We start from the raw sequence: 21,311 nt of genomic DNA on the forward strand, positions 1-21,311 counted from the left end.
AACTCCACAGTCCTGAGTACTAAAGTGGCGCCGATTTCAAATAAAACCTAACTTCTTTCTCTGATATTCTGATTTATTTTTTTTTACACCATTTTCCAAACTTCAGCTACAAACGATAGTAGCTCCAGGTAAAATATCGAAATCAATAAAAATTATTATTATTAATCCTCATTTTTCAAATATTTTTATTTAATGAATACTTATTTCTGTTAACAATTATAAACTTTAATTGTACTTATTCATCAAACCAAAAGCAATTGAGTTTATATTTAAATACTGACTAGCATCCAAAATTCGATATAAGTGACTTTAGCTCGTTAATTTGAGGATTGTCTTCAAATTTCATTTTTAAACGATAAGTAAATTAAAAATTTATAAAACGGCAGCTGATAATGAATAAAATTAAATAAAAAACAATTCAATTAATATTGTCTATAAGATTGATTATTTACAGTGTAATAGTGTATGGGTCCAATGTTTGTAGACCGCTGAATAAGAAATTATTCGAACATAATAAAGATGGTATTAATAAAAATAAAAATTCAGCCTTAGTGGAACATTCAGCGAACACGGACCATAATGTTAATTTAAGTAACGTAAAAATTTTAAATACAGAAATCAATAAGTATGTACATAACGTTTTTCGGAAATAGTCTTTAATAAAAAGAAAAATCAACAAACAATTAGATACAAACAAATTAAAACAATGTTACAAATATTTTATTGATGAATATGTTTCGCTGAGTCCACGAGGTCAGATTGAAAGTGATAGTTAATTAAATTGTAATTTCATAATCGTTAATTTGGTATCACTACCTTCAGTCTTTAGTTCAACATACATGTACATACTTATATTACGCGCGAGTATATGTTTCATATCAATTGTACTCGTTGTTAACCCTTCGGTGAGTGTTAATAGATTATTTACAAAAACTTTTAACAGTCCATAATAAATGTTCATTATATTATTGTATTGTTAATCAGAAGAGGGTCATAGAGCGTGTTTTTCAAAACGATTGAAATCGTTGCAATATTATAAATAAAAATAAATTGATGAAACAGTAGTTTTCATTATTTGTTAAATAAAATATAATGGTGCTATGATCCAAACCGATACATCAGCTGAAAAAATTAATACGTTTCAATCTAGGTAATAGGACTCAAAGGATATTTGAATAAAATACTCGTGTAAAGAAAAAAACATATTTTGCACTTTATTAAGCAACAGTTACGATGAAATTCGTATATTTGTAATATATTCAGAATAGGAATATGCCGTCTTCCTCCTTCAAAAAACACATTGATAATGAGAGAAAATAAAAAGAGAAAAAAGGATGAGAAGCGCATGAAATAATTTAAAATAAAAAATCCATATAAAGACAAAAAAATGAGAAAGGAATACAGCGAAAATGAAATAGGTTTTTTTCACTCTTTTCTCGAAATAATCAATGATTTTTTATGTAAATTTATTCTCGCGCGCGTTACATTTACATATGCTTAGGATCTTTTCTTCGCCTTGTAGGCTACTTATTTTAATAATTTGTGTTTATTTTATCGAAGCATAAAATTATACATCCGGTATGACAGTTCTCTATATTTATGTGTGTGTGTGTGTGTCTCTGTGTGTGTGTGCGTGCGTGTGTGCGCGCGCGCACGCGTGTGTGTGTATGTGTGTAGATATATATATAAATCGAAGATGACTCTCTTTACCAGAAATCGAACTCGAGGAAGATATTTTATGATATTACATGTAAAATTACCAGTTATTTTAGTAACTTAAGGCACATCGAAGTTTTACGCATAGCAGATATATATTATTTCTAATAAGAAAACCGTTTTTTTATACTATCTCTGTGTGTATAATTAATCGCTGTATATGTATGTGTGTGATACGAGCATTTTCATAGAGTGACTGCTTTGAGAGTTACTAGGAATGATGGTAATTTTCGACGTATTTTTTTTTCGTCGATGTGTGTGTTTCGTTAGCCGAGTAAGCGCACAAGTAAAAAGAACGAAAGGAATACACACACACACAAACCTTTTTCACGATCAGGCTTCTTTTTTTAAAATCTTTTTGTCGCGTCTTGATACACATACACATCGCACAATTGTTGTCGTTAAGACCTACATAGACATAATCTGAGTACATCGTGTCAATCTTAAAACTCTCGTTGAGGGGCGGCTTAAATTAAAATTTCATCACAACGCATGCATTTTTATTTTTCTCGCTAGCATGGGCGGATTCTCCCGCGGTCAATCATCCGCTAATTCACACACACAGACGGACATATGCAACATATGATCGTCAGTCATCTTTTTTTTTCTTTTATCTCACAGCAGTCTTACATAATCCTTTTAGAATTCTTTTTTTATTCACTCTGAGGTCACTCTTTTTTCCAAGCGGATTTCCTCGCGTGGTTTTCGCAACGTTACGAACGGCGCGATTATACATATTTTTTTCTTCACGTATACGCGGCACTGCCGCTTTCACCTCCGCGTGTGTACATGAGAAATTTTCGCGGTCGCTGCATTACACACATACACACACGCACACGCACACATTATACTATACAACTCAAGGAAATGTAGCTTCCTTAATGTTGTGTACATTCACGAAATTTACATGCGAATCGAAGTGTGTAATTAGTTTAGATAATCGTCGATCGAGAATACATTTATCTTTTTTAAATCGAACGAAAATGCATATATATATATATGTATGTATGTATATATATATATATATATATATATATATATATTTTTGGCCACTGTTTGAATTATTGTCTTGAAAGCAAAATGCTGTGCATTTCGATAAAAATATAATTAGCTCATAATTCTTATTAGACGTAAAATCAACAAGCGATAATGAAACGTTTTTGCGCGGAGTTTTCACATTCTAATCACGTTAGTTGCATGCTGGATGTTTATTAGACGACGCACAGAGTAACAAAAGGAAAAGCAATGCAAGTGGTAAAATTTTGTCGATGATATTAATTTTCTTCAATAAATACTAAAGCGAGAAACGCTATAAAGATAATCACAACAGCTCGAAAATTTTCCAATTAGTCAGAGCGATAAAAAAAAAAAGAAGAAACTCGTGTTTCTGGCATATATAAGTAACCAGACGAGAGGCAGAGAAGAATAAGTACTTAACACACGGCACGATTATAAGGAAAAAATTTAGTTCTTCGGGGCCGCTAATTGATATCGCATCAGAAGGGAAGCTGACACTCGGCGAACAATTATGAAGACGCAAACTGTCGAGCAACGCGTATAATGCTCAAGCCAGGTGTGAGCTTATTTATCGAAAAATAAAATCGATAAATTTACATCGTCCCTCGCAGTCGATTAATTTTCCTAGAATACACTTCGTTTATTTATTATGTACACCAGACAGCTTTTATCTCTCTCTCTCTCTCTCTCTCTTGGCGATTAATGGAGTACAGCTTTGTACACGCGAGACAAGGCACACATTCACAGTTTCTTCGTCTAACAATTACAGCGTTTTAACAACATTTTGTTTCGTCGAATTGAAAAAATAATTTTTTCAGTAATTATTACACGGGAATGGTTTGAATAATGATACAGACTGGATTTTCAGACGTTGAAACAAAAAAGAAAAAAAAAAGAGTATGATAAGGCTGAAGCTACGTCATTTGCTGAGGATAGAAATAATACATAATTCATTTACACGTCCATTCAGGAGTTATCGCCTCCGTCAACAAATATTAGAATTTGAATAGATTATATTAACTCCGCAATAGTTACTTTGACAAGATAATAAAATATTGACGAACAGAAAAAAAAAGAAGAAGTAAATATGATCGCACGCATTTCTTTATTTGATAATATGCATAAATTATGTGTTTTTCGGTGATGATAATTCGCTTAAAAATTTAAATGATATATTTTGTACAATGGTGAAGCGATAATGTGCGGAAAAACATGCAATTCGTGATCTTTCCGCAAACTGAATGCTAACAAAGAATAATCAATCAAGAACTAACATAATTACTCAAGCAACAATCGTTGTCGAAAAGTTGAAGAGGATAACAAAAATAAAATACGAAAATAATGGCGTGCACGGTTTTATTGTACAGAAAAATGATTGTGCACAGTAACATAGTGTAAGAATTGATACTCTTTGATTCGCGCCACGTTATTGTGCATAATAGTTTGTGTGTACGATAAAACCGTGTACAATTTTCCGCACACGAAAATAATTTAAATATCGATTTAGCGTTCAACGTTCGAATATCTCAAGAGATTTTTTTTGTTTTTCATCGGAAGAAAAATATCACTTCAATCCATTATCAATTTAAAAATACTTCACAAACATGTTTCTCCATTTCGAAAGATTCAGCAATTTTTGCTAATATCCATGTATGTATATGTATGTTTGTGTATGTTTGCACCTTCTTGGAAAAGTAGTGTTTTTTCTCTCGATATCCTTAATCAAATATATATATCATCTTTTTTCATTTACAAGTATAAAAATATGAAAAAGGAAGACGAACAAAAAAAAATTCATTACGTTTCTATAGTTATTCACATGCATCATTCGCGTTGCGCGTCAGAATGTAATTATTTTTTGCTTCGTTGAAGTACATCGTTCTGCTCGAGTCTTGGTAACTAAGCACCGAAGGTGCATTGTCGAATGTTCAGCATTCAGGAGAAGATGAATAATAAAAATGAGAAACTGATTGCATAAATAATAAAAATGAAAGGAAATCGAGCCTCAGAATATACAATTTCTATTGCTCTGCAAAAAGAAGAATGATAGTAATAGTAATAATCTAAGAGAAAAAACTCTTCGCACATTATGCAATCGACGTACAACAATATCGCGCGCTCCTTAACAAGTCCTAACATATAAATCAACCACGCAGGCGCGCGCACGTATAATACACACAGATCAATGTGCGATCGTATACAGCGGCGTCTGTTTATTTATATAAAATTAGAAAAAAAATTATTTTTCCCTCTCCGCGGCACGAGGAGTTTTAACCGGCATCCGCCGCCGCCACCGCCGCCGCCACCGCCGCCGCCACCGCCGCCGCCGCATTCCACCATCCTCCGGTTTAGTCGCTTTGCTCGCGTCGTTCAAGAGAAGTTCATTGACGCCGTATATATACGAAGGCGCGCTTTTCGGAACCGTTACAACGCGCGAGTCGGAATCCGATGATGACGATTATCGTGGAATGTCCGTCACACGGCCGACACTCTATCTCTTTCTTTCTCTCTGTCCATCTCTGGTTATTATACTAAATATAATATAATATTTATATATTATTTTTTTTTTTTCACTTTTTTTTCATCGGGGCTTTTGGACGGGTTTTTGCACTTTTTTTCCATTTTTTCGGGGGAGGGGGAGGGCCACCACGGTTTATGGAGGAATGTATAATATATGTAATATTACATGTATGGGTGTGCTTGGGTATGCGTTTGCGTGTGAGCACTGGAGGCGATTTGTTATCACAGTTTATCGTTTCGCCTCGTCGAACAACACTTTTTTGCACACAAATGTTTTTATTTATATCCTGCGCTCGAGATCCTCGTGTAGCAGGCTGTTGTTATTGGTCTCGTGATGAGATGCCGGCGACGCTTCTTCAGGTTGCTCGTCATTGCCACTTAATTCCAGCTGGCCGGTGCTACTGTCACCACTGCTCGAGCCACACTCACCGTCCACGAATCTAACAAATAGAAAGAGTATTTTTGTTTATTCCAACTCGCTTAGCTTGATGACAGACTCGTTTCTTGTCTTTTTCCCATTTCGTTCGACAGATAGCGGTTACAGTGTTAGGAGTTTATCGGCACTTGCTGATAAGGGCAAGATTCTCGGTTACGCGAGGCAGCTTTTTTGTCGGGCTTCCCGGATTTCGTTCGCACTCGTGCGTTTGGTTGTCGAAGTTCATCAAGATACCAATTATTTTCACTAATACTCAACGTCATTTATTATTAATATAATAGAAAACTCATGCTATAAATACGTCCGGTGAATCTGGCTGATTTTCCGCTACGATTGGAATTTTAGGAATTATTACAATCATCATATCTTTTTGGAAATTTTTAGAAAAATTGAAATTTTATTCTTAGAAATTCTTTATTCGTAAAATAATACTGTAAATAAAATAAACTGTAAAAAGAGAATATGTAGAGCCTTCTAATAAACAGAATGACAGATAGTCTATAAAAATTCTTGTATATATCATTACAATTTCTTGTTAATTCTTTGTGTCTATTAAAAAGATTTCAAGTTTGCTCGATTGTAGTATGAAACCAAGTAGGACGCCATCTAATATTAGGAAAGCGATGTTAATATATTTCACTCAAATAGGAGCTTAATTAGAATCTGTCAGTCATATTATACATCAAGTGAAATTCTTTTCAGTCATGTCTCAAAGCTACATTTTTGCACGCAGTATCGTCCACTTTGAACTGAAAAAACAATCTTATTCAATTCTAGTAATTTCAGCAATTTATAATTTAGAGAAGTTGCTAAGCAAAGAAACATTTTAAAAGAAGAAAAGTTGAATCCTAACCATTTTCGTTCACAGAAGTTGGAAATTCAATGACAAGCGTCGATCATTGCAAAACTCGCTTTTGCACGGTCACAGAAGGAATATTCCTTGGCTAATTAACAGCAACGGATAATAATAGCGAGATGCGAACGTTGTAAGAGATTCTGCTTTTCTCTGCAACGACCCGCAGCTACAGAATTAGCCGGCTGCTTGTGTTTATTTGACGCGTTCGCCGATTAATTTCGACAGCGCGAGCGACAATGAATTATACATCGTCCGACAAAGCTTGGCAATATTATCAGTGAGCGGCATTTGAAAGCCCTTGCAATAATTTTTTTGTCTTCCGAATTTCATTGCGCGGCTGCAAAGCGCGTGGGCGTGAAAATAAGGAGCCACGCCACGACGATGTTGGCGCGCTATCGATTCGAGCGGCGCGATAATTAATTTTTTGATTAATCGGCCATCAAAGTCTGTCCCTGTTCTTTTTTTACTGACGCAATGACGAAATCTCTTCGCGAAGGCGAACGCACAGGAAAGAAAAGAGAAAAAACACACTCGATCGATAAATTCTCATTATCTTCGCGTGTGCCGCTGCGGCATTAGAGCTCGCGCTCGCTCGGGTTCAGCTGTATTTTCCTGGGATGTATTATCACGACAAGACGATCTTGAAAGTTTCCCCGATAATCAGGTTATCACGGGAATATCAATTTTTTTTCATGTATTTTTTTTTTTTTCCATGCCTCTGTGTGTCTCCCGGTCGAACGCGACCTCCCGTAGCGCACCTTTATCGGTCGCGCCGCTGCCGACAACGATAAATTCCAATTTTAGTGTGACAGTTTATGGACTTACGTGTAAGGTTGCTCTTCACCACGCATCTCGCATATGACGTTCGTCAGTGCCATTATGTAATTCTTGGCGAGCGTGAGCGTTTCGATTTTGCTGAGCTTCCTCTCCATTTTTACGTGCGGTATCACTTCTCGTAGTTGCTGTTCAAACAATATCATACAGCCGTCAGTGTGCGTGAATTCTTCTGTGGGTTATTTTTCTCTTTTCGCAGGTTGCCGATCTCGTTCGCCATGTGATTTATCGACTGTACATCCTCTACCCGAGGGAATACTGTATACCTTTACGCGCGTACATTCTTACATCACGCTCGCATCGACTCTCGTGAATATTAATTCAAAGAAACACGTTGCTAATTTCAGTGGCAAAATAGATAAGAGACAGGGGAAACAGTGCGTTTCGAGAGCTATAAGATCCTGGTATCGGTATATGTAGTATATGTAGTAACACGTTCATTTATCTTTCTATTGTACGTCGGACAGATATGATTTTTGTTTAACGGTATATTCGAGGTACTTATACGCGTGTCAATCACAGAGCATCTTTTTTCGTTTGGCTAGGCGCTAGGCGTATCGCATCTCGTTGGCCTTTCAAAGCGTTCCAAATTTCAAAACGCCGCGATTTAAAATGCAAATTCCGAGAGAAAAAAATTTAGAAATCGTTTCTGAATGCGTCGTGAGACCAAAATGCAAATCTGGTGAAATGCGAGCTTGGACCGTACAAAAATCTTTTCACGTCAGAAAGAAAGTACAATTAAAAAAAAATGAAATAAATAAAAGAAAGAAAGAAAAAATAGAAAAAGAGAGAGAAAGAAAGCAAGTAGTGTTCCGCGCGAATAAGGCAAGCGGAGAAGAGAGCGAAGAAGCATATATACCTCGAATGCGTCGTTGAGCGAGTGCATCCTCATGCGTTCGCGCTCATTGCTCTCAAGCCGCCTGAGGGTTCGCTCGCGTGCCGAGATGCCGCTCTTTCGTCTGCGGGTCGTTGGCGGGCCACCTCGACTGCGCCGCTTCACTCGTTTCGGGCCACGCTCGCTGCCGCTGCTGTCGCTCTCGTCGCCCACCTGCGTGCCGATAAGCAATGTGCCGTCTGAGTCGCGAGCGCATAAGCGGGCTGCTGGCGATCCAGCTTGACCGGTCGATCGGCATTTCCGAGCGCGCCTCGGCTCACAAGTGAGAAGCAAGCAAAACGATCGCCGTGGAAAAATAATTGGCGAGGAAACGCTTGTGTTTGCAATGCTCGAGCGAGAGACGAGCGTTTTCCGCGCTCGCTAATTTCAGGCAGGAATAACATCGAAAGTCCGCTAATAACCGAGCGCGTGTGTGAGTCACGCGCGCGCGCACGCGCCGGAGGCATGTATTTCGTTGCAATGATACATTCAAAGTAATGAAGGCGCACAGGCTTTCCGCGACACTGACATTATTCCGCGTAATGTAGCCGAGTTTGCGCGCATCGAAACGCGCGCGCAATCTTGGCGTAAAAATTGGCGTAAAAATTGGCGTAAAAATTGGCGTAAAAATTGGCGTAAAAATTGGCGTAAAAATTGGCGTAAAAATTGTCGTAAAACTTTTGACGCTTGGCGCGCGTATCGGCCAATGAAATCTTTGGCCAAGGCTCTCCTTCTCGCAGGCTGCGCGCGCGCGCGCGCTTCCATAACTCTTTTTCGGAGAGAAGCTGCCTTTTTAATTAAAAATCACGCTACGTAAAGTCGAGATTTTTACGATCCATCCGTCGGCCAGCGAGGTATAAATTTGCTTGTTTTTGTCTTCATCTTTTTCAGCAAGAACGTAAAAATGGAAAAATAATGCAGGTTAAAGCGTGACGAGGACGAAGAGCGCGATATACAAGCGGAAGGAAGTGTAGAGAATGTGGAGCGGGTGCATAATGAGTTTCGATAGTGGACGAAAAGAGGCGGCGCGTGTGCGTGCAATCTGTAATGTTATGCATGGATACCTCGGCGACGTGGTGACGGCCTCGTTTACCGCTCAGCGAGTCCACGGAGGCGTCGTCCAGGTCGATGTACATCTCCTGATCGACTGAGTCCTGATCGCTGCCTGCTGATAACCTCTCTAGATTTCGCATTATCCTGCAAGCATGGCCATTCGTGAGTGGTGCGCTCAGTGCGCTCGGCCGATCGCGCCTCGCCCGCGGCCACGTCGCGCCAATTTCTCACCGACGGATTATCCGCGGGCGCGCGCGTCACTTTCGTTTTTCGCTTGGATTTACATTGAGAAATATTTTAACGCGCCGCTGCATTCAAAGTAGAAAGTTTTTCCAAGTGTGCATAATTTTGCCGTGCTGCAGGCCGCTCATCGCAAATCTGCTTTTTCAAGCGAGTTCATTTACGTAATTTATTGGAAGACTCTTTGCTTGTCTCGAGGTAGGCAGAGAGGAAAATCAGCCTTTCAAAGTCAATAGAGGCTTCTCTTTTATCGACGTAATCTACTCTTATCGGAGAAACTGCCGTAGTCTAATTTTGCGAATTTCAATGCTCTGCTGCGGAAAAAGATGTTCTTCTCTATCCGATCATCCTAGTAATCGGTTTTCACATAAGACCTATATAAACGACCGAATCATCGCGTTGCATTGTCCACTCGAGCTTCGAACGGTCGTTACGCAACCTTCAAAGAAAAGGACGTCTCTCGCTTACGCGTATAAACGCTCGAACGAGGCTGTACGAGCGAAATCGAATAAAGCAATCCTCTCTGGCGCGCGACTCCGTAGCTCGCCGGATCTTCGATCGATTCGTGGGCAGACGGAGCTTGCGCGCGCATTTTCATTCTTTTCGTCGGCTTTCAAGTAGGTCAAGGCATCGAGAGTTCATCGACATTACGCTATTTCGACGCACGACCTTGGCCGTGAATCTTCAGGAAAAGCGGAGGGGGGTGGGAGGGGAATGCGGAGGCTGCGCGTCAAAACAACACCGATCTCTCTCTCTCTCTCTCTCTCTCTCTCTCTCTCTCTGCAAGAAAAAAAACGAGAAGAGGAATACAACGCTACGGCGCGCGTGAATGCCTCGTTACTCTTGCCCTAGCCGCGGGTTCCGAGCGTTTCTTGAAATTTCGCTGCCGCCGCGGGAATTCCCGCGCGCGCGTAACAGAGAGCGGCGCGGCCTCTCAAGGATGACGACGCGCCTCAGGCATTTCTCTTTGCCCGCGCAGAGACAAGAGCTCGCGAAATTCGTAATGTCGTATTTCAGGATCTTAACTTTCTGCTGACGTGCTCATTTTTTTTTCGGAATCGAAATGGCGTTTCACAGTTTGATAAGAATTTATAACTCATTTTTTTTCTCAGTCACGGTATTGATGTCACTTCTACGCTCTATTATATACAGAAGTCTCGTAATGATCGTCGCAGGACGACGATGCGTCGTTATCTGTCTAGTTTGTGATTTCTAGTGTCTACCAGTGGCCAGTCTCGCTCGCGCCTATCACTTCTTTCAGTGGCACACGCCCGCACATTTTTTATTCGCTTTATCGCCTCGCTCGCGCGCGATAACGAATTCAAATAAAAATTCACTCGGCGATCGCGCGCGTATTCTCATATGTATGTATATTGTGGATGTCGCTCGGCATCACGAAACTGATAGCGATACATTTCTCTCCCCCCCCCCCCCCCCCCCGCCGCTCTTTAATAAATCCTGCGCTGTGTGTGCATGGCTTCGGCGTTGATAAGGCTTTACGGGACAAAAAAATAAAAGAAACTATCGCCGCCAATCGAATGACATCGATGTATGAGAAAATTACCGATAAAGTCACGTGTATTTTGTGCTCCACTCTACGAAACGCATCGGTTCTTGCTTGACGACGAACGTCGAGCGTCACCGAACGTTCAGAATCACCTGCGGTTTTCGACTTGCACACGAGTTGCAAGGACTTATCCAAGATTAGCACTCGAAATGTTTTTCTTTTTTATCGACGGTGCTACCGATATAGCGTGACCGTGCGATCAAAGATTGCCACCATCTCTCGTCGGATCTGAACGAAACGATGTCAAGCTCGGCCTACCTTTTGATGTGAAAGCCAGTCAGACATTGGTTTCCGAAGCTCGAAGCAGCCAAACTACTGAATATTCAGAGCACGAAATTTCTATGGAAGTTGGGGCTAATCGCACCTGACCTTTCGTGACCTTCGAGGCTGTATAAAACGGAAATGGCAGTGCTGCTGAATGTTGGAAATTCATCGAGCGACAGCGAAAAATAAGAAGGTTGTCCAAACACAACTCGGATTCGGTGCCGAGCGGGTGGTAGCTATACAAAAACAGCCAGCTATGTATCTAAGTCTCAATCACAACAACGCTCGCTGTAGCGTGAATCATCATGGACGATTTCTATTCGTCGTAATGCGTTTTTAACGAGGAAGCCGCTATATATATGCCCTCTCGCGTGTGTCCCTATTATGAAGTCGTTCGCTCGCGCGCTTCTGTACACGCCACGCAGCGTCGTCGCCGTCGGGAAAGTCTGTCATTCTGATTCTTTACCTCGAAGCCTTTGTATCAGCAGAATTCACGAATATTGCTTGTATTTGCATTCCTTTGGTTTTTCGCGCGTCGCAGCGCGTGTCGTCCCACTTCGCCAGCGTCCCGTGCGCGTTGCGCTTGTATTCTCTCCGCGTGACGTCTCCATGTTTTTTGTTTTGTTTTTCTGCTGCCTGTCTTGCTCCCTCGTCTTTCGATTCTTTGTGAATGACTATCTCATTTTCTCGAGAGAGAGAGAGAGAGAGAGAGAGAGAGAGAGAGAGAGAGAGTGTCGTAATGGTTATACATTCGGGTCAGTTCTCAGTTTAACTACTTGCTAGAGCAAAAACTGTTTGCTCATTGCGCGGAGCTATAAGCGACTGACCTGCTGGATTATATAGTAGACGTTTCAAAACACTTCCTTTTTTATGTGTATCAGCGAAACATCGTTAAGCTGTTTCTTTTGGCTGTAAATTGATGGTATGCGTTTGCGCTTGTCATCTCACTTTTCAGCGATGGAGAACTTGGACGAGCAAAATTGAAACAAACCTGGTCTCCTTTTGAATGAAACTTTATCTTTTATCAGGCGCCAATTATGTGACTTTCAACTTTCCTTTTTAATTACTTTCAAGTTGCTCGTTGTCGTCGTTATATCTAGCGCAATTATTTCGAGAACGCAGCGCATTTACGATAGGTATGAAATTAACGCTCAGCAAAGCAGCGCCTTACAATAGTTAATCTAGGAAGAAGTAAAAGTTTGACGAGAGCAAAGCAGCAAAATCTACGAGAATCTAAATAAAGACAGGAACGTCATCTTTGGCATCAAGCACAAATTGATAACGCGTATCGAACGCGAGGCGCAATAACGAAAAGCTCTCAAAGATTCGCTCGCGGGACATGGCGATTTGATAAACCGACGAACTCGTATACGTGCGCGCATACGCATACGTTTGTACGACTTATTGCGTTTGCTGGATCGACTGCTATTCGTTCGATAACGGGCAGGCCGATTCAAATGTTAATTAATCTTTTTCCAGCGCTGCTCGAGCCGCGTCTTTCATTTGAAGCTAGCGACGGCCGTTAGAGTTCTTTTTCTTGTCTTCTTCGCTCTGAGACAAAAAGACGCGAGTTCGGTTTATCTATGTACACGAGCGAACAGCTGCACGATCGTCACGACGTGCGCAAACGACGTGCGTTTGGGCGGAAAAAAGCACGCTATACGTATAATACTTTTATTATTCGAAAAAGAAAACATGGAGACGATTGCGATGAAACGATGAAAAATAAACAATTGCTTAATACGACCCACTTAAATTTGTATCACATAGATTATTGCGTCGCGCAACACACTATTTCTCTTTTTTTCCTTATTTTTCAGTGTCCTTCGTTTGTCAGATAAGGAAATTCATTGTTTATCCTTCAGTCGCGATGCGCGCGCCCGCAATTAAAAATCACAATTTTTTGCGCTAATACGCCAACCGCGAACGCGCGCCATTTTAAGGAAGAATTGGCAGCTCGTTTTTTATTTAATCGACTTTCCCTCTATTATTTGCCATGATTTTTGTCGTCACGTCAGTCGTAAATTATAAATGTAATCAAGAAAAAGATAACGACGAAAACTCACCTACAGAGCGAAGGAAAAGAGAAAGACAAGTTTTCGACGACTGCCGTTCTCTCGAGATCGTCACGCTTATCTCGAGGAGAGCATCCGATGAACTTGAAATTCTCGCGAAGCGTCTTTGGATTTTCCTCCTCCGCACACACTCAAAACACTGTTTTTTTCCTCGCTCACCGATCTTCCTCGATCCTCATATCTGAAGCAACAAAAGAGACAAGCAGACGCATTAATGATTCTGCAACCGGCAATGCGCGCAGAGGCTTATTTTACTTTTAGGGAGAGGACGGATTTGAGAATCGAAGAATGCTGCCTTGTGGCTTATCACGCATCGAGATTACTTTGCCCTCTCGTCTTTATCTTTAGCAACCGCTGCACTAGAATAAAAAACATAAACACGATAGCGACATCGTCGGTTAATTAACTCGGTGACTTTGAAAAAATGCCAGAGAGAGAGAGAGAGTGAAATCTTGCGTGATTGCGCACATCCGTTTCCTCTTCTTTGAAAAGAAAAAAATAAGCTGACGCTTTCGCTGTCAATGATCAAGTTAAAAATCTATGTGTACACTGTATATTTATCTTAATTAACGCGATTCGAGTGCTTCAATGTTAATCAATGAATGAAGCAAATCTCCTTTGCGTGCACGTGCATGTGCGCGTGCGTGACCGCGCGCGCGTGTGTCAGATCGCCGCGGAGTATTAAAGGCTACGGCGGCTTTTCCGCCTTTCGCTGTCGCGACGCTCGGCGCGCCGCCGAGAAATGGAGTACTTTCATTTTCGTGCGAAGCACGCCGCGCGCGCTCGGCATTCTTCGCTAATGGAGATTGCGAAAACTCCCTTCGCGATCGCTCGCTCTTTTCCTCTTCGCGCGCGTCTTCTGCGCTACGACGCCGATCGTGTCCAAGATCGTGCGATCAACGCACTTTTCTTTATACGGCTACTCGCTTCGACTGGACTTCGTCGACGGATAAACGACGACTCCTGGATGCTTTATTTCCAAAAAATTTTCTGTACGCAAAAAGTGATGAGATACATTCTACGTAGATTCGATTGGCCTAAAAATTTAATGAACCGAAGATAAAACAGTATATCTTTTTTTCTATCGGTCGTGAACGGAAATTCACGATTTAAAAAGAAAAGAAATGCTCTGCAAGCTGTTTAAATATGTGTGTTAAAGAACATGTTGGAATGTTGCTGGTATATATACAGCGATCGTAATTAAAAGACCATTTCACACTTCATTAGTTTTTTTTGACAGTTTTGTTATTTATTACGACGGTAATAAAAAAAAATAAATTTATAATTTCCAATGAAATGCTGGATCATGCGTTCGAGTTACGTGAGATGTAATTAAGCTTTGTAACCAAGTGAATTTCCTACGCATTGTAATTGAGAGTTTTTCCATAAGAGAGATTATAACTTTTCGATACACGCGAATTCTCACACAAACTGATAATTATCTTGCGCGGCATGGGAACAAAGTTATAAAAAGGATCGGTCGAAAAAAATCATGCGTTGTGCAAAAACCACTTTCGATAATTACAGGCGCTCGAAAATTGCACGTTTCACTCCCGCATGCGTCGAATCGTCAATTAAACGTGTACGTTTTTCGTCACATCCAAAAACTAAATATTCGCGTTCTTCCCAGTTGTGAATAATAACAGAAACTGATAGATCAAGTAATCTCGCACGCTACGTAGGAGTAAATCGAAATTTGATCTGTTGGATTAAAAGGCAGAGCGAAATGATAATGTCCGAACGTCGGGCATGCAATTAACTGCAAATCCGCACGACAAAGCGTAATAACCGTCACGTGCGAAAATTAGACAGAAACGAAACTGGTTTTCGTGAATGCTCAATGTTCATTTTCTCTCTGCCTGTTACGTTTTTTTTTCTTTCTCTCAAGGCTTCGAATTTGAATAATGCAAGCGAGCGCGATAAAAAAAAGCACGCGGTTGCAATGAGATTCGAGAGGGTTTCGCAAGTGTGAACGATAAGATTTTTCGAGAGCGAGCAAATGAATAATTATCAATAAAGCAAACGAGGAATTCTCAGCTGCGTTTCAGCTCATTGCGCATTTTTACAACGTCAACATTAGCGCACGGTTACTTCGTTAAAATGTCTCATTCCCGCCGGAATGCATATATACCTATATCATTTATACTATAGATGAACAATTAGTTTTTTCTTATCTGACAAACGAAGGACACTGAAAAATAAGGAAAAAAGAGAAATACTTATGACTTTCTAAGAGCTCCGACTTCCCCGCGATCTTGATTCGTACGTACAAAGTTGGTGAGTTTAACGAGTTCCGATATTCTTTTCGAACGGCAAACGCCCGAGCGTCCGTGTTTGTTTTCCTTCGGACACTGTAAAAATCGATAATACCATTGATGCGCACGTAGTCCCCTCATTTTAGGTTTACGTCAAAATGGGCGACTCATAGTCGGTGGCATGCGCAATCACGGCGAAATTACTAATCGCGAAGAAAATCTAGGTGCGATAAAAAAAAGGAAATGGCTTGTCTCGCCGGCATCACTACTAACAACGACGACAACAACAACAACAACAACGGCTGTGCAACGTTTCACCGCGGGCGAGAGAGAAAAAAAAAACTGCGCGCCGCGCGAAGGTGAATTTTCTCCGAACGATTTTCCCGTGCAATGTCAGCTGGAAAAGCCGGCGAGCTCGTGTACATATTTGCACGTCCGGAATCCGCACGAGCCATTAAAAGAGAGGAGACTCCGCCGAGCGCCGAGCGCCGAGCGTCAAGTCCAGTCGCAGCGAGTCGCTATCTCTCGACATTCACCGAGTGACTTTGCGCGGCACAGCCGTGTGTATACATATATGTGTGTGCGCTACCACGAGAAAGAGCGTCTGACGTAACGCGCACTCGCGGCCAACAACCGGCGTTTTTCCCTGATAGCGAAATCTTCGGACGAGGCAGCCACCTATTTTTTCATTTCTTCAGTTTGAAAATATTCTCGTTTCTTTAGATTGACGTTTTCCAAGTCCACGTGTGTACAGAAGGTAACAGCTGAAGCTGTGCAAAGAAATCTTAAGCTATATTTAAACTACCTCTTCAAATTTCACATCTACAGTGGAATAATCATTGTCTCTTTCTCCCCCTTTCTTTCTGTTTTAGTGTGTTTCCGTGCATTTTGCTTGCGTACAAGTAGCTTGTTTATAGAATTAAGCTGTCGCGAGTAGCACAGAGAATCTTTCTATCAAGAGAATTCTTCGTAGTATCAGTGTGTTGCATTCTAATTGAGATTTGAATGTACATGCGATGCTTTTCTTTGAAATTTTACATACACGTAATTGGCCAACGTCGCGTTTAGTTATTTATTTTTGAAATTCGTGTACATACATACGCGAATGTCGCAATTTTAATATCGAAAACTTAAACGGAAAGTTTGTGGCAGAATCGACGAATAGAAGTATGAAAACGTCATTCGCATATAACCCACTAACTTTAGCCAGTCGCCGATATCAAGTTTCTCGTTTACTGACGAATAAAAAGCAAGCGAGAGAATTTCCAAAGAGTAGGCGTCTCGATGATCGCGATGAAGAAGAAGAAAAAAAGAAGACACGGCCGAACGAGCTGAACGTGCGCATATATATGTAGATAACCAAATCAGGCGGAATTATGTAAAGGCGACATGACGGGCGAATAATCAGAAGCGAAGAGCTTAGTCCAGCTCGCTGTGGCGAGAGAAAACAAAATTTTTTTTCCACGCAATTACTTTTTTCTTCTTTTTTGTTGTTCTTCTCGTATGCAAAAGTTTTTTATCGCACCTATCAATTAACGACACGCACACATTCGCACGCGAACACAGACGGGCACGAGACACATAGGCGCACTTGATTCACCGTTCGATTTCCTGCCGGCCATTTAAACCGTCTATATAACGGTATCGCAACGCGCGCACGCAGACAGTACTTTTTTGTCGAAATCAAGTAAGCGTATAATGCTCGCGACATTGGCGACGGAAAAGCCGCGTGCCCGCGCGCGTGTTGGCAGATTGCATAAATCATTCACAATCGCGGCTCGAACGATAGCAGTGCCGCGCTCGTCCACGTATTCAGCGAGCGCGCACCAAGACGCAGGCCGGACAAATAAGATTAGGCGGATTAAACTCGAGCGTCGACTCTTTTCTCTCTCTCTCGGTCGCGCGCGCGCTGCGGGGACGAGAAGAGAAAACCGAGCCTCGCTGTGCGTTTCCACGAGCGTCGGGGACAGCCGAGTGCGGGCGCATGAAAGTCTCGTGCCGTCTGACAGTTTTGCAACGGGTGAAATTGCGATTTCTAGGCAAGTGGCGGGCCTTTGCGCCTCGAGAGCCGTACCGTGTCCGAGCAGCCAGCGACGACCAAATGCAGTTCTTCCGTTCTTCTTCGTGTGTTTGTTGTACTACGGCCGACGCACTCGCGCACTTAGTTGTCACACGCGGCCGAACGGAGCACTGACCAATCGAGCGCCGAGTTTTTGCCGCTGACCGCGTTGCCTTTGTCGAATTTCGGCCGCAAATGCCAGAGAGCGAAAGAAAGAGAGAGAGAGAGAGCGGTCAGCAGAGGAAAAAAAAAGAAAAATGGTACGCACGCGCTCGCGTCAGAGACTAGTGTGTCCCAGCTGAGCGAGCGCCCGATACGGACTGACTATAACTGTAAACGACTACTTGTTGCGGTTGTTCGCCGCTCGATCGAAAGAGAGAGAGAGAGAGAGAGAGAGAGAGAGAGAGAGAGAGAGAGAGAGAGAGAGAGAGAGACCCCTACCACTTTGTACTTTATACCCAAGACTTACGGAGCCGGTATGTCCCTCTCCTCGAGCGCCGACGACGAAGCGGCGGCGGCGGCGGCAGCGGCGGCGGTGGCGGTGGATCGTACGCTTACGGCCTCGTCTCCACTTTGTTCAATGGGAGAAAGAGCTTTTTTTACTCGCGCGAAGGTGAGGGGCGAAAGTGAGAGGCTTTTGCGCGAGACAGGGTGATGCTTTTAACTGTCGTCCATTCTTTTATTTTATTTATTTTTTCTTTGCTTTTCAGATGGTGTTTGAAAACAAGCTTACTTAGCTGGGACAGATAAGATTGTTACGTAGGCAAGTGAACATTTGGGGCATCGCAATTCGTCTCGTGTAATCTGATGACGATAAGGCGGCAGTGCGTCGTGTATATCTCATTTTCTGAAATAACCGCTCGGAATCTATACATACGCAAGATCGTTCTATGAATAGATTTCATAATAAACGCGTTGTGCAATTTCCTTATGATCGATTAGTTTCGTCTCGCAGAAATACCCACCTAATTAAGTATTCTCGGTGTGAGCGTTTGCTACAATTCCGCGATACCTGGGGAATCCCGCAGAAAGTAGCTCGTCCCATAAAAAAGCACGATAGCCGAGGCTCGAGGAGAGAGAGAGAGCGAGAGAGAGAGAGAGAGAAGGAACGCTGTGCCGAGAAAGTATTGTGCGATGGATTGACGCGATTGCACGAGTGCGCGCGACATTGAAACAATAAAAAAAATTTTACATCGAAAATCAGGCGAACGTTGAAATTAATGTTCGGCTGGTGATGTTTCGTTGGGTGGTTTGCGCGCGAACGAGAAAGAAAGCCATTCGGAGGAACGGTAGCGAGTGGAAAAAGTGCACAACGGCCCCCGCCGAATGTATATTCGTTGGGGACAGCGACACGGCGGCGAGGCGAAGGAGGTCCCTCACTCCTCGCCACACGGCGTTCCTTTAAACCAGTTTCTCTTTTGCTCTCTCTCTCTCTCTCTCTCTCTCTCTCTCTCTCTCTCTATCTCTCTCTTTCTACCTCCGGGTTCACCTGTGTGTGTACGTGCGCGCGCGTTGTCTCATACAACTCCGCGGTGCGCACCTGCAACTTTTCGGGGGGATGCTGCGTGGGAACGAATCCTTCTTCGATCGGAGTTTGATCGTTTTTTTTTCGTTCTCTTTACTTTTTGCAAGCGAGTTGGGATTATGTCGCGGTGTTAATGACCTGTGCGTACTTTTTGGCAGGCTTACCGTCGATGTCGATGTACGCAAATATTTTGTCACGCTTAAGAATGAATTTTTCCATTCATGGCTAATCGTTAATAACTCGGCGTTCGCGTGGTATTGGGATTGTTGCAAATGCTGATTGTTGAAGTAGGAAATTATTAAGTGATAGGATTTGTCATGCAGAAGGGGGCTTGATCCATTACGGCGATGGATTTCATCAAAAGAAAAGTCTTTGCAGCTTTGTTTTACGCTTCATTTGTACAGTTGAAATTTGCGCAGTCTGATACAGCCACGTCTAATGTAGATGGAAAAACCCTTTGTTGTAAACAGAATTGAATTTCCCTGCGTCAAGCCAAATTTAGCAAATAATGAAGCCTAACGAAGAGATAATGAAGCAGGATTTTTTTTCCACGAGAAACTGTTTACAACCTCGATATTATAGTGTCAAGGTAACATGTGTATATCCTCTCGTGATCAAATGGAAGCGGACACCTCCATAGTAACAATGTTTTGCGCCCGCAGACATTAAGAACTCGGCGCTGACTGACTTATTAAGATCGCGAATAGGTTGTTATAAAACTTTAAAATATTACTTTTTCGACGCTAGAATATATAGCTTTTCTCGAGGATACCGACTATTTAGACTTGGCGTGTAGTCATCATTTTTATTCTTTTATCGCGGTGCACATTTTCAAAATCATCGCGTAAAGGACGGCTTAATTTTTGCGCGTAGAGCGTTCGATAGAAGCGCGTCGTGACTTTGGGAACCGTTAAACGGACGTTTTTCTGTGGCTGAAAAGAAACGTGTGTGCGCTGGCTGCGCTACGTACATGTTAATGGCGCCTTAAAAAATAAAATTAGAGAGAGAGAAGGAGAGAGACGTGCGAGCGTGCCACCGCATTAATTGCGCAACAGGCACATTGAAGGATCTTTTTTTGCGAAATAGAGCTTTGGTAAATGTTATTGTGTGCGCAAAAAAAGAACACATTTTTTTTTCTTGCTCGAAACTTGGAAAATGTAGCTGATAAGATATTGACTAATGCTGGTGGCTATACGTCTGTTGAATGTACAATGTGGGAAATTTTAGGTTAAAAATCATAAGTAAACGGAGAAAATAATAATTAATCCAAACTATATTGTTCCTTCAGTTTGGAGCATTAGAAGCTGGCAGTCGTCGGTGTAAGAAAGTTCAAAACGTTTATATCTTCGCGTTAATTTTGAGTGCAGGCATTCAAAGCGCATTTGAAGTTACACGTGCAAGGTCAATTGTGATTCCCGGGAAGGAAAGCTCCGAAAAGTAATTTAAGGCCGTGCAGCAGAACAAGAGAAAACGAAAATGAAGTAGATGTAAAAATGAGCGCGAGTGCACGGTTGCATCAACGTATCTAATCGCAGTGGTCGATGGTTAACGCGTGATTGATGTGAAGGCGAACCTTCCGACTACGTTCTCGTAGAGTTGATTGATAAATTCGGGGAAAGCAGAGCGAGCGCGCGCGGGTATCGATCAGAATCAATCTTCGCTTCCTCCACAATGAATTTTTCAGCGCGCATAAAGATCGCAGAAACGCGCTGCGCATGATTGCCGATATATTTCATGGGGAGTTGCGAAACACCGTTGCTGCCTGCCGCCGCGCTATAGTCCATATCAATTTCCCTCCTCTGCCACGTTATTTACGATCGCGCTGTTCTTCCCGATAGATTGACAATTCGTTCTGCTGCTGCTGTTTTTCTTTCTTTTCGAATCACTTTTCAACCGAGGGAATTGCTTCGAGGCGGCCTTTTATCAATTCGAGTTTTTTTTTGTCGTTATTATACGAGTTTCGCGAAGAGAAGTTTTTCGTAACGACCCGTATAGACTCGGATGAATCTACTCTCGCAGT

At 42.0% G+C, this 21,311-nt stretch overlaps 1 protein-coding gene across 4 annotated transcripts; it reads right to left on the minus strand.

Moving 5' to 3' along the window:
- Window positions 1-889: 889 nt before the first annotated feature.
- Window positions 890-18,072, minus strand: LOC131668229 (protein dimmed-like). Of its 4 annotated transcripts, XM_058942198.1 has the most exons (7): window positions 17,782-17,879; window positions 13,708-13,811; window positions 13,444-13,633; window positions 9,318-9,450; window positions 8,239-8,427; window positions 7,371-7,507; window positions 891-5,693 (listed from the first exon to the last, which is right to left on the minus strand). In XM_058942198.1, exons 4-7 carry the CDS (start codon window positions 9,444-9,446, stop codon window positions 5,534-5,536), a joined length of 615 nt encoding a protein of 204 aa, XP_058798181.1. In that variant the 5' UTR covers window positions 9,447-9,450; window positions 13,444-13,633; window positions 13,708-13,811; window positions 17,782-17,879; the 3' UTR covers window positions 891-5,533. The 4 variants fall into 4 exon arrangements, with proteins under 4 accessions (XP_058798182.1, XP_058798183.1, XP_058798181.1 ...); XM_058942199.1 differs by lacking the exon at window positions 13,708-13,811 and having other exon boundaries at window positions 890-5,693; window positions 13,448-13,633; window positions 17,782-18,072; XM_058942197.1 differs by lacking the exon at window positions 13,708-13,811 and having other exon boundaries at window positions 17,782-18,072.
- Window positions 18,073-21,311: the final 3,239 nt, after the last annotated feature.

The sequence above is a fragment of the Phymastichus coffea genome, unplaced genomic scaffold, assembly GCF_024137745.1.
Source record: "Phymastichus coffea isolate CEN01 unplaced genomic scaffold, Cenicafe_Pcof_1.1 PCOF00075, whole genome shotgun sequence".
Classification (NCBI taxonomy): domain Eukaryota; kingdom Metazoa; phylum Arthropoda; class Insecta; order Hymenoptera; family Eulophidae; genus Phymastichus; species Phymastichus coffea.